General features: G+C 33.1%; 1 protein-coding gene across 1 annotated transcript; it reads left to right on the forward strand.

Moving 5' to 3' along the window:
* Positions 1-1,515: 1,515 nt before the first annotated feature.
* Positions 1,516-13,578, forward strand: LOC142643980 (ribulose-1,5 bisphosphate carboxylase/oxygenase large subunit N-methyltransferase, chloroplastic). The gene is made up of 12 exons (XM_075818674.1): positions 1,516-1,642; positions 2,591-2,683; positions 3,182-3,310; positions 3,607-3,907; positions 4,144-4,262; positions 5,125-5,257; positions 7,892-7,968; positions 8,684-8,881; positions 12,106-12,295; positions 12,443-12,621; positions 12,841-12,941; positions 13,049-13,578. The coding sequence occupies exons 1-12, from the start codon at positions 1,628-1,630 to the stop codon at positions 13,197-13,199; spliced, it is 1,686 nt and encodes a 561-aa protein (XP_075674789.1). The 5' UTR covers positions 1,516-1,627; the 3' UTR covers positions 13,200-13,578.
* Positions 13,579-16,071: the final 2,493 nt, after the last annotated feature.

Raw genomic sequence — 16,071 nt, forward strand, 5'->3', positions numbered from 1 at the left:
ATTGTTATATAAGAAAAAAACGATCAATTAAATTAATAGTAAATATGATATTTTATAAAAGTTAACACATCACTCTTACTTTATTATTTTATTTTTTATCCATCCATTTATATAAAAATGAATAGTTATTGATTTTAAATAATTTCTCTATATATTTTATTTTATATATCACAAAAATAGATTAAATAAATTAGTTAAAATGGCACATTATTAAAGTGAGCACATCACAATCATTATTTTATTGTCTTTCTACATCAATCCATTTTATATAGAAAAACAATAATATTATTTATTGAGCTATTTAAAATGGCACCTTATAAAAATGAAGGCATTACAATTATTATTTTATTCATTTACTTTTTGTCCCAGATAAAAGAAAACCATAATCTAGAACTTATTCTAAGTTGATATCAACTTAAATTTGTAAAGCTTTAAAAAAAAAAAAAAACTTGAATTTGTAAAGTGTGCATTGTCACCCTCACAATATATTATATAACATCATAAAGTATTTTGTAAATGATAATCATACATTAAAATTGTTTATTTAAAAAACAACAATAATATAATATATATTCATTAATTACAAAGTGATCAATTGTGTAGTTTAAAGTTCATCATAGGTTAAAACTCTCTCAAAAAAAAAAAAAAGTTCATCATATGTACAAAGTTAAAGCATCATATAATTTAAGAAAAATACTACACTACTCTTTTTAATATTATGCAACTTTAGTTACTCATATCAAGTACTAAAGTATTTGTTATTTGTTGAGCTGTCTAGTTCACCCCATCATATTTCAATATTATTCAAATTCAAATTTAGATCTTGAAAGAAGAATTGACATAACCAAATAGTGGTGGAGTTGTAGAGACTTGTTTGTTAATTGGTCATGGAAGAGATGGGGATCAATCCCTTAAGAAATCCTTTGAAATTTCATGTACATTGGAGGACCCTTCATCATCATATATTTCTGTTATGTTACCTAGTAATTGGAATTGTTAAGGTTTGAATTTGTGTAGTTGAGGCATTACAATGGAAGTACTTTTTGCCTTGATTAAAAAAAAAAAAGTTTAGCCATGCTATGGTTAGGTTTATGTAGATTGTACAATATTTTTGGTCATGTATTTAAAGTCTTAAAGCCTTTAAAGGTATGGATTTGGATTCATACTTCATATAAAAATAAAATTATACATATGGAATTTGGGTTATGACATTTTAGAATGGTTATCCACAAATAGCCCAAAATTATTTTTCCTTCTTCAACCTTTAACAGGCTTACATTTGGCCCAAATTGGGAACAAGGGGCTTTGATAATTTAAGAAATTGGGCTGACCCAATGCTTCCAAAGCTTTTACATAATGATTTCTTTGCTTGAAAGTTGAAATAGTTGAGTTCTAATTCTTCTTTCTTTCCTCCAAAAAACAAAATGGGCTGACACGTGGTGCCAAGTCCAGCCCAAACCGGCCCATTTCGAATCTCCTAAACTCTGAGTCTCAGGTTTCAGTTAAACAAACAAACAAACAAACACTTCCTTCACTTCATTACCTTGCCGCCCAAACACACACTCTCTCTCTCTCATTCTCTCTCTCTCTCTCTCTCTCTCTAGGTTCTGCTTCAACTCGGGCATTAATGGAGATTGATAACGTAAGCTCAAACTCTCTTCTATTCTATGCTTTAATTTCATTTTCTTGGGACTCTAATTTGCTGGGAAACTGTTGGAAAGTCTAAGAAAATGCATAACGTTTTCAACTCCAATTTGAGATTTTTTCTATTTGAATTCCTTCCAAGATTCCAAATTTACCTCAATTTTCCCAGCAACCAAGCAGACCATTCTTTATTTTATCTTGATACAGTTCTTTAGGTTTTAGGTTTGATATAAATTACATTATGTTTAAAGAATTTATACTTGATCATTCTTTTTGACATTTCATATATATATATATATATATATATCACTGTCACTTTTTATTGCATCAATTTCGTTTTGACAACTGCATTTCATATAGAAAAGAGAGTGCTGAAGTAGAGAAGTATGAGAAAGAACCATCTTTATGCCTGTGTGTGTGTATATGCTCCTGGGCATGAGCATAAACTGCTTGGCCCATCAGGATTTCTAGCTAGAGGCGAGTCCAAAGGGCTATTCTTTAGAAGGGTTTCCTACGTTATACACGCGCATTTGTTTTGATTCTTGTTTGAAGTGATTTTTATGAAGTCAAGATTTGAAGCTAATATATGGGTCCATAATGTAATTGTTTCGATTGTATATTTAAACTCCTTTTTGTGATACTTGTTTGCAAAATAATTCAGAATTAATTATTTATCGGAATGGAAGATAGAAAGTAGCATATGAAAGATGATATGAATGCTGTCATGTTATATAAACTACTAGTAATCTAATTTCTGTTTTTAAAATTTGTTCTCTTTGTGTGTGTGCATTTGCTTGTGTGTTCTATGATTGTGGGAATTCCACTTATGTCCTGCAATCACAGCCTATACTGTTTTATTGTTATTTCCATAATATTGTTGACTTGATTTTTTATGTTGTCAAATGAGTAAGAATCTTAGTATTGATAATGTATTTGTTCATTGCAGACACCATCATCTGATGAAGCCAAAGAGACTGATGACGACTTTGCAATAGTTCTTGAGCTATCTGAAGATGACCTGCATTTTGATAAAAAGAAGGTAAGAAATGGCATAATTGATTGCCTTTGAGCACTCTTTTATTCTTCGCTAATTTTTATTGAATAATTGGTTAATGGTCAGAAATGTAAGGATGAGATATTATATCATTGAAGGAAATATATAACTTTAGTAAGTCACTATTTATTGTTTACTCAATTCTATACACTGAAGTGCAGGGGATTGATACTGGACTCCTGTTGCATACCAACTACCAAATAAAAAAATAAAAAATTACATTTATAATTTTATACATATGATTGTGTCAAATTCTTTTTAATTAAGATGTATATGAAAGAAAACGTGACTGTAAATACTGACAATAATTGTTCCATTTTTGTTGGCATGAAAATTATGTTCATAAATTTTCATTAGTATTTGCAGTTTATTACAGTCATGCTTTAATACTATCTAGTTCTTGGTAAAGAAATCTAATTTCTACTAGTTTAATTGAGTTATGTTGCTACCATTATTCTTATTATGTTCACATTTCGTTGGCAGAAATTACTTCAGAATAAGGGTTTTAACCCCAAGGAGCTGGTTTATCTTAAGAGCTCTTCAGGTCCTGATTGGATAAGTACTACCTTGAAAGTAATGCTTCAGATAGCAAGAATCATACAATTAGATGAGGTAAAAATTCCAATTCTTCTCTTTAAACTACTTGGTATTTCAGTGTAGGGACATGCTTGGAGGAAAATGAGAGAGATAAACTGATTTCCCGTATGAACAATAGGAAACAAAATAGTTTTTTCACATAGTTTTGATCCCTTTTAGGTTCTTGCAAATTGTAGCTTCAGTGTCTTCCTGGTTTGTTTTGGCACAAAACTCAAAAATGGGGCATGAATAGCATGATGGCCTGATCCCTGGCATTTTATGGATGATTAACTCATGATGATATTTATTATAAGGGGTTCATTGGGATGCAGGTAGAACTTTATTTTGGCGAGGATGATGCTTGTTCATCAGTGGAATATTACAGCCCCAGGAATGAGGTAGAGACTCTTAATTCAATCCTTTCGCTACTTGACATTTCACTCTCAAGTGGAATGTGCATGCAAATGAATGTCTTGCAAGAACTTCGGGAAGCAATTATTGGTATGATCCATGACTTTGGGGACAAAAACAGTGTGAAGACTACATTTTTAGAAAACCACAGCTGTGGTAAAGAAGAATGTTTGTTGCAATGGGGCAAAAACAATGGCATAACGACAAGGTTGCAGATAGCTTGTAAGTCTTCACAATTATGACTGCTGCTGTTCTTTTTTTCCTTGCTTATTAGTCATGTAAAGATTTTGCCCCCTTTTCTTGGTGCCAGAGGATTTTTTTCCTTTTTCTTTGAGGTGGAGTTGAGAACTCAGGGGGGTGGGAACACTATTTCTTTACAATTTTGCAAAGCTATGCATGGAAAAAAGGACACTAAGTCTTTATTGTATTGTGCTTCTTGTGCTTCATTCATCATGTAGATGTCGAAGGTGCTGGTAGAGGAGCCATAGCAAGAGAAAATCTAAATGTTGGAGACATTGCTGTGGAGATCCCTGTATCTACTGTCATTTCTGAGGAGCTAATCCGTGAATCCAACATGGTACGTTTCAGACTTCCATAAATGATTCCTACTTTGAGTTTGAACTTCTATGAGAGACAAGGAAATGAAAAATGAAATGAATCCTCATTTGTGTGGGAACATGGATCACATATCTAAAAAATCCCACAGAAAACAATAGATGGGCGATGATTAGTAAGAAAAATGTATTCCTGCCTACATGAATTTCTAATTATCCCTGCAATATGTTGAGAAAATTCCTTGCGGCCGTTTATGTTTCACAAAATGAGCTATGTGGAGGTAAAAGGAAGCCATTTCTAAGTAAACAACTAAACTGATCACTAGGAAATATTCAGAAAACTATTAATTCAGCTAAACAAACTTACATAACATATAAGAGAAGGGTTAAGTGTAATTCCTCACCCGTCACCATGTATGGATAAAAAAATCTGTTAACTCAGTGCATCAAAGACATGGTTTGAGGTGCCCATGAGAGACATGGTTATAAGGTGTCTATGCCAATACTTAATGGTAGTAGATTAGCATTAAGATGGATTTTGGAACCAGGTATCAGGTACTATGCCAATGCTGCTTTACCTTCACACAAGGTGTCATTTCAGTTTTTTAGGCCCTTCTCATCTCTATGCGTCTGTTTCTACATTGTCAAGTTGGATAATCTCTATAGTGGAGTACATGGTTTATGTTTGGGTGTATAATGGGGGGATCATAGGTTCAAATCTTGCGCTGCAATAAAGATTGCACATGATGCTTTGTTTTCCATTCATGCAGATGGTCAATTACATTTAGAGGGGGCACTCTTACATAATCAGTGTTTTGAATCTGCGCAGTCTATGTGGAAGTAAAGTGGGTCAATATGACTTACTAGTTTTTCTTTTTTTTGCAGTTTCATATATTAGAAAAGATTGATGGCATCTCTTCTGAGACAATTTTATTGTTGTGGAGCATGAAGGAGAAGCACAATTGTAATTCAAAATTCAAGATTTACTTCAACACCCTTCCAGAAGAATTCAATACAGGTACTCTCACTTTTTGTCACCTGCTTTTTCGATGATTTCTACTCTGTTATTTTGTGTACATAACAAGGAACTATTAATTGTAATTTTTTTTTTATGAGATATTAATTGTAATTTGACATCTTATTACTTGTGAGGATTAAGTGATTCAACTATTAACAAGAACTTGATGTTAGGTTAGAACATTTTGCAATGTTCTATATGGTCAGTGAATGCTCTTTCTTTGCAAGCTGAAAAATTATCCATTAGGGTTTGAAAAAATTTTGCTGACCTGTTTATTATCATATGTTTGACACAGTTCGATAATTTTCCTGATCCTTTCTACATGGAGTAGCCTTTTTGCAATAAAACATATCGTACTTATCAAAAAATGTTGCTGGTAAGATAGTAAGTATGAACTTGAAATAAAATATTATATTCTAAATATCTAACTTTGAAAGGATGTAACATGTTAGTAATCATTCAGCTGGGTTCCATCACTTACCATTCTGATCAATTGATCAATCAAGACTTTTTTCTCTTTTTTTTTTTTTTTTTGGAAATTTCAATTTTACTTTGAACTAAGCACAAGTTTCTTTTACTTTTTATTCCATTCTATTCTTTTTTGCCCTGGTAAATTTGGACCTAAGATGTATACCAAATTTACCCATATTTTTTAAAAAAAATTTCAGGTTAAAGCATGCATAATATTTGACCATCAGTCAAAGTAAAATTTTAATAACATTTAGTGTATATCTTGTGTACATGAGGTAGTTCTTTTGCTTAAATAAAATTTTATTACTCGTCAAAAAAAGTTATTCTAAGTAAAATCATATCTGCCATGGTCAATATTTTAGCCTCTGTTTTTTATAAGTAATGAAACTTCATTGAAAAAAGAAACCATACAAGGAACCAAAGCACACAGGCAGTGTACTAAGGATTAAGGAACCAGCAAAACATCAAAACTATAATGCATAGAAAGTATAACTATCAAGCAGATCAGCCGAAGAATTAAAGCTAAAAACACCCGAAGCTCAAATCATTGTCACTCTCTCACTTCTTCAAAATTATGAGCATTCCTCTCCCACCAAATACCCCACATAAGGAAATGAGGGATCATACTCCAAATTGCATGCTGACGTCTGTTAAACTTGCTCAGCCAGCTAGCTAGAGTACCCAAAACACCAATATAACCCAATGAACCCAAATAATGAAAATACCATATTCCACAACTATCTAGCTACAGGGCAGTGTAAAAGTAAATGATCAATAGTCTCCCCATCCTTCTTACACATGCAACACCAATCCATCTCCAACTACTCTACGCTTTGGCAAATTATCGGCAGTTAAGATTTTCCCCAAAGCCATTGTCAATATTTTAACTTTCAGTGATTCAGATTAAAACTATGCGGCAATGTTTCAGTCACTGAAAAGTTTAAAATTTTAATCTTATTAAGACAAGAAACCCGTTTTTATGCTTCCACATCAAAGTACGATATGGTACTTAATTCTTTTTTGTCCAATTAATGCCTATTGGTGTTCCAAAAGTACCTTTTCAATGTCCTCGAGAGGATGATCAATGTTGGGTTGACATAAAGTGCAACTTGTCATATATATTGGGTCACATGGGATTTCTCCATTCTCTCTTCCTGATCGAGATATCCTCTCTTTTGCCCAAAAAAGATCAATTGAATCATAAAAATTTTGGAGTGGAAGTGAGAAATTATATATGCCTTAACCTTTAAGAAGGCCAATGCTCTTTTAATTCCCATTTGTTCTATAATTTTACCAAATTTTAACTAGGGTGTTGTTTGATGATTTTTAGCATCAGTTGTTGCCTGAAGAAATGGGTAAATAGGGTGTATAATTCCTGTGCAATTATATGCTTTGCTACCATCCTAGCTATTGGAATTTTTCTGTTAAATATAAGGCATGCACCATTTGGTTATTTCACCCATTATGGGTTTGCACTAATTTGCATATTTTATGGAACAATCAAATACTTTATGTAGAAAAAGTCGAATACAAATTATTTTAATAAAAGAACCAAAACAATTATGAAATTAAGAGGGGAGTGCCCTAATAAACTACTAATACCTAAAATAAAAATACAATTTAGCAATAAAAATACAATTGACTCCAAATTTCAATAAGAGTAAATTAAAATAAATATTCTTTATGCTATTTCTTTGCGCTTCCTGCATCACCCTGGTTTCATGCTAGTTAAAATTATGGAGGATTTAGAGTATAAGGAGTTGGTACATCCCAAATGGTATTACCTTTTGGTCCCTCTCTGACATTTGAATGGAATTTTACGTTGGTTTTAGTCCAAAGATCGTGACATTTGATTTGCAAACTCATAGTTACTAATTACTACATTGTTTTTCATAGTAGTAAGTGACGATATAATGATGATGTTATAGAATTCTATAGATCAAATTGGGGAAAAAAATGGTGTCCAATTATGTCAGTCTTATTTATTTATTTATTTATTTTTCTCTAGTTTATATTGTTTGTATATGATCCAACAAAAAATGGCGTTAAAGCATATAGATATGTTTGTGCATTTTGTATGCAAGAATTATTTTCCAACAATAATGTTCTAACACTGATCATTTTGGTTTAACAGGATTTTTTTTTCATGATTCTATGTGACAGGGTTGAGCTTTGGCATTGATGCAATCATGGCTTTGGATGGAACCATGCTGTTGGAAGAGATAGTGCAAGCAAAACAGGTTATCAGGCCTTCTAATACTCTATGACTAGATTAATTTGTTCAAATATTTAGGCTCTGATTACTTCCAGGGACAAAAGAGTTGTGAAAAAGGATATATTAATGTGAGCCAAGCATCTGGAAATGGCAATTTGGCCTATTTAAGTGGGCCCCCCCACCTTGCCCTGTCCCCATTGGAATGGATTTGGTTTTAAAAAGATGGGATGGCAATAGAAAATAGATCTAGAACTTGATCTGGGTTTCTTTCTTGTAGGGTGCTTTCTTTTCTATGTATCCAGTGTACTAGGGATTGCACTTTTTAAATAATTGCTTTACTAATCAAAAACTAAGAAGGTACATGTATAAGGGAGCTCCATCCCACCCGATCACATGTACTAATTCCCCTATTTATTATACAACCTCTTAAATGCTATCAATTATACAAGCATGCTACTCTACTCCCATCCTCACCAATTAGAGGGACAGTTATAATCTAAATCACTGGAAGATTGAGCACAATCAAGATCTGCTCTACTTCCTTTCACTTAAACTTTTCGATATCTTAAATCCCACCTATCCTGCACTCTTTTAGCTCCCTTCATCTTTTGTTATTACGCATTACTTAGATTGTTTCTATTCATGTTCAGTTGAACTTCATTTTTCTCTTTCCCACTTGCTTAAATGTGGGACTATTTTCATATGTAATGCATCCTTTTTCTTTTTCTTTTTTGTCACAGCACTTACAAACTCAATATGATTTGTTATTTCCCACGTTGTGTAATGATCATCCTGATATATTTCCACGGGAGGTATACACCTGGGAGCAATTCTTATGGGCTTGTGAACTCTGGTACTCAAATAGTATGCAAGTAATGTTCCCTGATGGAAAGCTAAGGACGTGCTTAATTCCTATTGCTGGATTTCTTAACCATTCGGTATGCCATTCCTTTTGTTCACCTTTCTTTTTCATTTTGCTCCTATGTTTTTTTTTGCCTTCATGGTTAAGATATAACTTTAGATTTCAATATAGTTGACTATACTACTGAATTCAACTGAAACTTAAGGTACTCAAAGTTGGATGCCAAGCATACCCTATTATGCTTGTGAAGCACAGACAATTCACAGAGATGCCATCTCCTGTGTTTGACACTTGTCAGAGAAATCTTAGACATGGCTTCAGATAAAATGTATAAAATTACGAAGTTGAACACAGCAGGCATTGATTAAACATAATCTGGACACACTCTAAACATTTTCAAGAGCATTGGAGCTCAAATGGCACCTTCCTGGTGTTTCCAATGGAGATATATAGGGTTCAAATCCCCCCACCCTCAACTATTGAATTATCAAAAAAAAAAAATCTAGACACACTCTAAACATCAAGTAAGCCAATTAACTAAAAGTTTTGTGACATAGTATATATTGGGGAATCTGTCTATGTGTGTTTATGATGGATATAATGTTTGAGAATCTAGGGTTAGAAAAAAAGGATTAAGTATTCAAGAATTATCGGAGAGTTGGTAGGGAAGGGAAAATTTTTTATTTAGGTTTGAAAAGATGAGAGAAATTAGGGTTAAATCAGCCCACAATCCTTGAGTAGTGCATGTGAACAGTAACATGAATAGTGATAGAATACAAAAGACAAGAAAAGATAGAAGAAAAAAAGGGGGAAGGGACTGGCATTTGCAATTGTTTCTTGATGAGTTTTTAATCCTTTTTCAAAATCTTCAAGGATCAAATCTAGGCAATGTGTTGTACAAGGAGTCCAGAATAACATTTTTCTCTTTTCGATTAACATTTCTCCAGATGTTTTATAATTAGAAGCATTGACGGTTATTACTTGCACAACATTTTTCTCTCCAACTGTCTCTACGACATTATCCAACATCTCAAAAAAAAAAATAATAATAAATAATATAAAAATAAAAATCAGCCATTTAGAAAATTCAGAGGTGTCTATGGATACATAAAAAAAGGTTCCTTGAGGAAAATTCACTAAAAAATTGCATACAGACCCTCTTCTCCTATCCATCAAACCATCTTTCACAATTGAACATCACATTTTACTCCGTTCTTTTCCATATATTCTTCTAGCATATCTAATGTCAAATTCGTGTGCTTCTTCCAGTATTTCTCCCTAATTTCATGATAGGAAGGTGGCTTAAGCCCATTTCTAAATCTTGTAATCTTGTCAACCATCTTCCCAAACTTAGGATTGTTCACACAATTAAAGTTAATGACACTAGTGTAGAATAGTTATCTGTAGACAAATTCATTCGCATTCCTTTTGTTTTCTTATAAAAAATAGTTTATTCATAATTCTTTGCGTTGCTTTTATAACAAACGTATCCATGATGGCTTTCCTTTTTCACGCATCAATATCTTTTTCTCCTTAAAGGATTCTTCTTACTGATTTTTATTTTATTTTATAATTTCCAACAAAAATCCTGACTCAAGCACTTTCTGACATGGCTCAAACATTTAAACTAGAGCCAGCTAAATGATGTTTAAGCTGCTATATTCCCCTATAAGAGATAGACCTACAAACTAAGGCTTTGTTACTGTTGTTGTATTTCAATTGTTACAACAATTGGAGGAGGGGAGATTTGATCTTTTGTTCACCTTATAAAGGAGACCAAGCAATGCCACTGAGCTAAAAGACTCTTAGCAGCCCTACAATACCTACAGTTAACCTTCTTTGAATTACTTTACTGTTATTTCAACTACATATTCCAACCCTAGGTCTAACCTTCTGCCCAGTGCATTTCTTTTCTTACACTTTGCAGTAGAACCACCAATACTAGTACCAGCAATACATACCTATATCACCTTAAGGTATTGCTATTGAGAAAGAGAAAAGCAAGTTAAAATTTATTAAATAGAAAAGGGGAAACAATAGCAACTAGCAAGTAAGAAGGATTGACAATAAATTGATTAACAAACAAATACGTATTAGTTGTTATTCTCTTATGGGTAAATTTTAGTTGCCATAGGCCTGAATTGGTATAGAGTTAGATTAGTGTTTTTTTTTTAATAAATAATAAATTTTATTTGTGATTCTCATATGGAGTTATGGGTATATTGCTCTCGACAACTGATCTCATATGGCCACATGGATAAGAGTTAGCATCAAGTTTGCCGCATCCAAACTTAACACAATAGCCCCTCCTATCACCACCAAAAAAACACCATAAACAGAACCTAATAGGCAAGTGACCAACTTCACCAAAAATGACATAGTGTCAATTCACTCATCAAGTATAATAGGCAAAAGAACTCGACAAAGCTATAGTTAAGATTTCTAGAGCCAAAGTCAGACCCATTACAACAAGATAGCGATTCATAACAATTAAAAGCTAAAATAATTTACCTAGAATGATTGGGGATTGAAGCAAAAAAGGATCAAATCAGTTCTTTTTTTGGATTATCAATGTTGTGGCGTCTCAGCATGGCAGGTGGCACTGGGGAAGCAGCAGCTCTCTGTCTCTCTCAACTGGGGACCCCAATAACAAGAAAAAGCTCAGCTTAAGCATGTGTGGCAATATCTTATAGGATCGATGAGGGATAACAGCCCCATGATCTAACTCATGGTCCCACATCGATTCTACTTCACAGCTGATCCTGGTATGATCCAGATCGATTCTATGGTCTAGGATCGTAGGATCTTACAATCCAAGATTGTGAGACGTCATAATCCTGATAATATTGCGTATCATTGTGTCTGTGTGTGAGTTCGTGCTTCTTAGCATTTCCTAAGCTAAGCTCACCAACTTATTGCTCCCCATTGGTCAATCTTGGTCAAATTTATTATTTTATTGGTAAATCCATGACCTCAATCACTCATCCTCCACCTTGATCTTACAAGGGAAGGAGATGTCATTAAAGTTGAGCTCATTCATTACTTACAGTCAACACTATCACTCATAATAACACCTTCTGCTCAGAATGATTCTTCTTATACTAAAAATTCAGATGGTTGACTAATTTTGGTCAGGACATTATCAGCCTTGTTGCATCCAGTTTGATGGGGCTTATACAGAGCATTTGATTGCTGTTAGAATGTGTTATTGACAAATACTAAGATTTTGTTCCCATGTATTTTTGGAACCTCAGTGAGGTATATTTCTTGCTCTTGCTCACATTTTGTTCCCTTTTACAGATATACCCACACATTTTGCACTATGGCAAAGTAGATCCAGCAACAAATTCCTTGAAATTCTGTCTATCAAGACCATGCAGTGAAGGAGAACAATGCTTTCTTAGTTATGGGAACTTCTCTAGTTCTCATCTATTGACTTTCTATGGCTTTTTACCACAAGGAGACAACCCATATGATGTTATTCCAATGGGTAACTTTCTTACTATTACCATTATGTCAATAGATATCTATCCAAGTTTTTAACTGTTCACAAGACAAATTCCTGTCAAAATGTTTCTGTTTTGGAACTCTTCAAAGTGCTCAGTTGGATGATACATCAATTTTTGTTCTAGTCCAGATTTTGAGGCTGAACAGGAAGATTGTACGGAGGGTAACCCCAGATTAGACTGGACTACTCACATGGTGCGGGGTACGTGGCTCTCAAACAACCACAATATCTTTTATTATGGCTTGCCACCTCCATTATTGGACTATCTACGGAGAGCTAAAAATCCTATGCTGCAGACCAAGTCCCTTGTAATTTTCTTTCTTTATTTATTTATTTTTATTTTGGTGAATTGAGGCTTTTATCTTTTAGCATTTGATTCAAAAATTGGTACTTTAGAATTCTCTGTTTGACCTCAAGTTGCATTGTGTTTTTCCTCTAACTTGAGTAGGCTTGAGTACTAACTAATTTCATGCTTTGAAGTTTTCTTCATAATGCTCTTATATGATTCTTATACTTTTCTTTTATAGCTACAATCTAACTTGGAAAATGAAATGGAAGTTCTTGGAGACCTTCTCTACACCTTTGATTGCATGATGGAAAATCTTGGTGAGACAGATCTTAATGACAGGTAAAGAAGTCAATATCAAGGATTCAACACATAATTTGGAACTGAAAACAGAAGAAAATTTTCTTTATCGGATATGGAGGGTTTACTTTTAATCTTCATCTTTGCAGAGAAAATGCGAGTTGGGATGTAAGGCTGGCAGAGGAGTTCAAAGATCAACAAAGAAGAATTGTTTCTTCAGTTTTAACCTCATGTCATAAGGGTCTCAGGTTGGTGGAAAATGAATTGCGCAAATGCATGAACGAGGACACCCGTGGTTAGATGAGCTGGCTGGAGGCATTTATGTGTCTGCTTCCAACCTGGGCATTGGCTTTTTTTTGACGTAAACCAAAGAAGAAAAACTAGCATGGAGCACATTGCTCTGTCTTGGTGGAGCATGCCAATTGTGACTGTAAGCCTGTAACACTAGTCTTGTTCTTATCAAAATTAGGCCACATGGTCATTGACCTATCACTGCCCTACGAAGTGGCAAAAAAGTTTTGTTTGTCCTGATGAGATATAAGTAGCACAAGCGTGGAATATTATCTTAGTGATGACACATTTGATTCTCAATCAAATTTTGTGCCTATATTCTTTGGTTAATAGTGTTGTAGTGACCTACTCAACTTAAATCTAACTTTTTTGTGGTGTGAGATTAGTAGGGTTGGCCTCAAGAAAAGCATGCGCATTACTTTTCAAATGTGTGGTCAATATGCTCTAAATCAATATTAAATTGTTCCATGGAAAAGAAAATAAAAAAGAGAGCTCATTTTGGGGATAAGGTTTGGATGCCCACATTTGACTTGAGCTACAAATTGGCTTTGTTGTGCCAACCCGTATAATATTGTATGCGTTGTGCAGAATCTTTGTAAACTGTTTATCTGTTAATTGCTGTATGATTTTGGAATTGTCTGATCTTGATCAAGGTGACCAAAACTATGTGGCTCACAAAATACTATATTATATACATGTAGACCTAAAATCTCGGTGGCTGGTCAATAATTGAAGGATCTTGATTATTTCAGTGGGTGGCTCTTATTTATATATATATAGAGGTAAGTAACTCTGCGTCTATAATAAAATGCTAAGAGTAACAAACTCACTTTTCTTCCACAGTAGAAAGAAAACAAGTCAAAGGTCACTACACCCTCAATTTGAATGGAATAAGATCCTCCCAATTTCAAAGAGCCCAATTTCACAAGTAAAATTTTATTTCCGATAATTTATAGTGTGTCATATTATTTAAAATTAAATCTATAAAATAGAGTATCCTCTCATTTTGAACATCCTTTAGATCTTTTTAGATCTGTAATATTTAATTAAATCAATAAAGTAAATACATTTCAAATGGTGAAGATCATGTTCTTGTCAATTGTGTAGATAAGAAAAACCGGTCTTCTCCAATAGTTTTTGGAAAAAAAAATTATTCACTTTGTTTAAATCTTTTAGATCTGTAATATTTAATTAAATCAATAAAGTAAATATATTTCAAATGGTGAAGATCATGTTCTTGTCAACTATGTAGATAAGAAAAACTGGTCTTCCCCAATAGTTTTTGGGGAAAAAAAAAATTATTCACTTTGTTTAAATCTTTTAGATCTATAATATTTAATTAAATCAATAAAGTAAATACATTTCAAATGGTGAAGATCATGTTCTTGTCAACTCCGCAAATAAGAAAAACTGGTCTTCCCCAATAGTTTTTGGGAAAAAAAATTTATTCACTTTGTTTTGTTTGACTTTTACTTAGTTGTACCTACTCTTATTGACAAGGGTTTCATTATCCCAATTGTTTATAAACCGATCAATAATATTGTTTTCCTTGACATTAGATTAATAGTAATACAAAAAGGTAATCTTGACATTTATAAAGAATCTAAAAGTTTTATTATTATTTTTTTTCTTCAGAATAAAAGAATCTACAAGTTAATCAATTAGAAATTGATGGGTCGTCTTCTGCTCTATGCATAATTTAAATGTCAACCACGTTCTAGGTTTATTAATACTCTGTATACAAATCAAAACAGTCAAAAATAACAATCTTTATTTTATAAAAAGAAAAATATTGTTGCCAATACTACAATGAAAACTGTAGCATGTGCATGCCCCACGCAAGTAGCTAAGAAATAATAACAATAACAATAAAGAAACTTCCTTTTGGAAGTTGCCACTTCAGTAAGGTAGAAAGAGGGAAAGATAGAAATTTCACCAAATAGGAAAAGACAAATTTTGGTATTTCGATTTGATGATAAGATCACATTTATCAGAAGTCAGGAGCCGACGCGTTGAAACTCTTCTTAAAAAAAAAATAAAAAAAATAAAAAAAAAAAGTTTTGAAATGGTAGTTAAAGCGGTGGTTAAGTAAGGTAGTGACTAATAGGACCGATGTTTACGTGTTTCCTTCCCAATTTTCAATTATTCAATCCATATGTCTACGTCACTCATTCACACCTTCTTTATTTCTAAGCCAAACAAAAATCAAAAGAGCTAGAGAGTCATCATCATCACTAGTTTAGTCTCTCTCTGACTCTATTATTTCAGCGAACAAATTCCCCACCCTCAATATATTAATGATCAGTGAGTCATCAAACAGACAAACACACAAAGAACCCGTGAAAATAATCAATGATTATTAAATTAAACATGGCATTTAAACCTACTTTATTGACTGAAACAGGATCCACACCACATAAATATATTTATTATTAAAAACAAAGAATAAAATTGATTGCCAATTAATGAGAATCATTTACGCACTGTCAAGTAGCAAAATGAGCTATAATTCTAATAAGACCCGTGTAGTACACATGATATTATTTATTACTGTTACGTGGTACGAGGTAGATGAATCCATAGTGAAGTTTTTTTTTTTTTTATTCAGAAAAAAAAAAAAGGGCTCATAAAAAAAAATATAAAAAAAAAGTAGCAAAATGGGTAAGCCTTAGCCCCCACTCTTTGTCCTTTCCTACTCTCCAACCAACCGCCGACTCCTTTCTTTTCTCTTAGCTAGTTGGCTAACCAAGTCCCAATCCCGTGTACACAGAAATATCTATACACCTTACCAACCACTAAATTTTATCCACGTGTCAAATTTGAAATAGTGAGAGGTAGATAAAGCTTTCCTCCAATGTTTCAATGCACTTATCAAGACACA

The sequence above is a fragment of the Castanea sativa genome, chromosome 1, assembly GCF_040712315.1.
Source record: "Castanea sativa cultivar Marrone di Chiusa Pesio chromosome 1, ASM4071231v1".
NCBI lineage: Eukaryota > Viridiplantae > Streptophyta > Magnoliopsida > Fagales > Fagaceae > Castanea > Castanea sativa.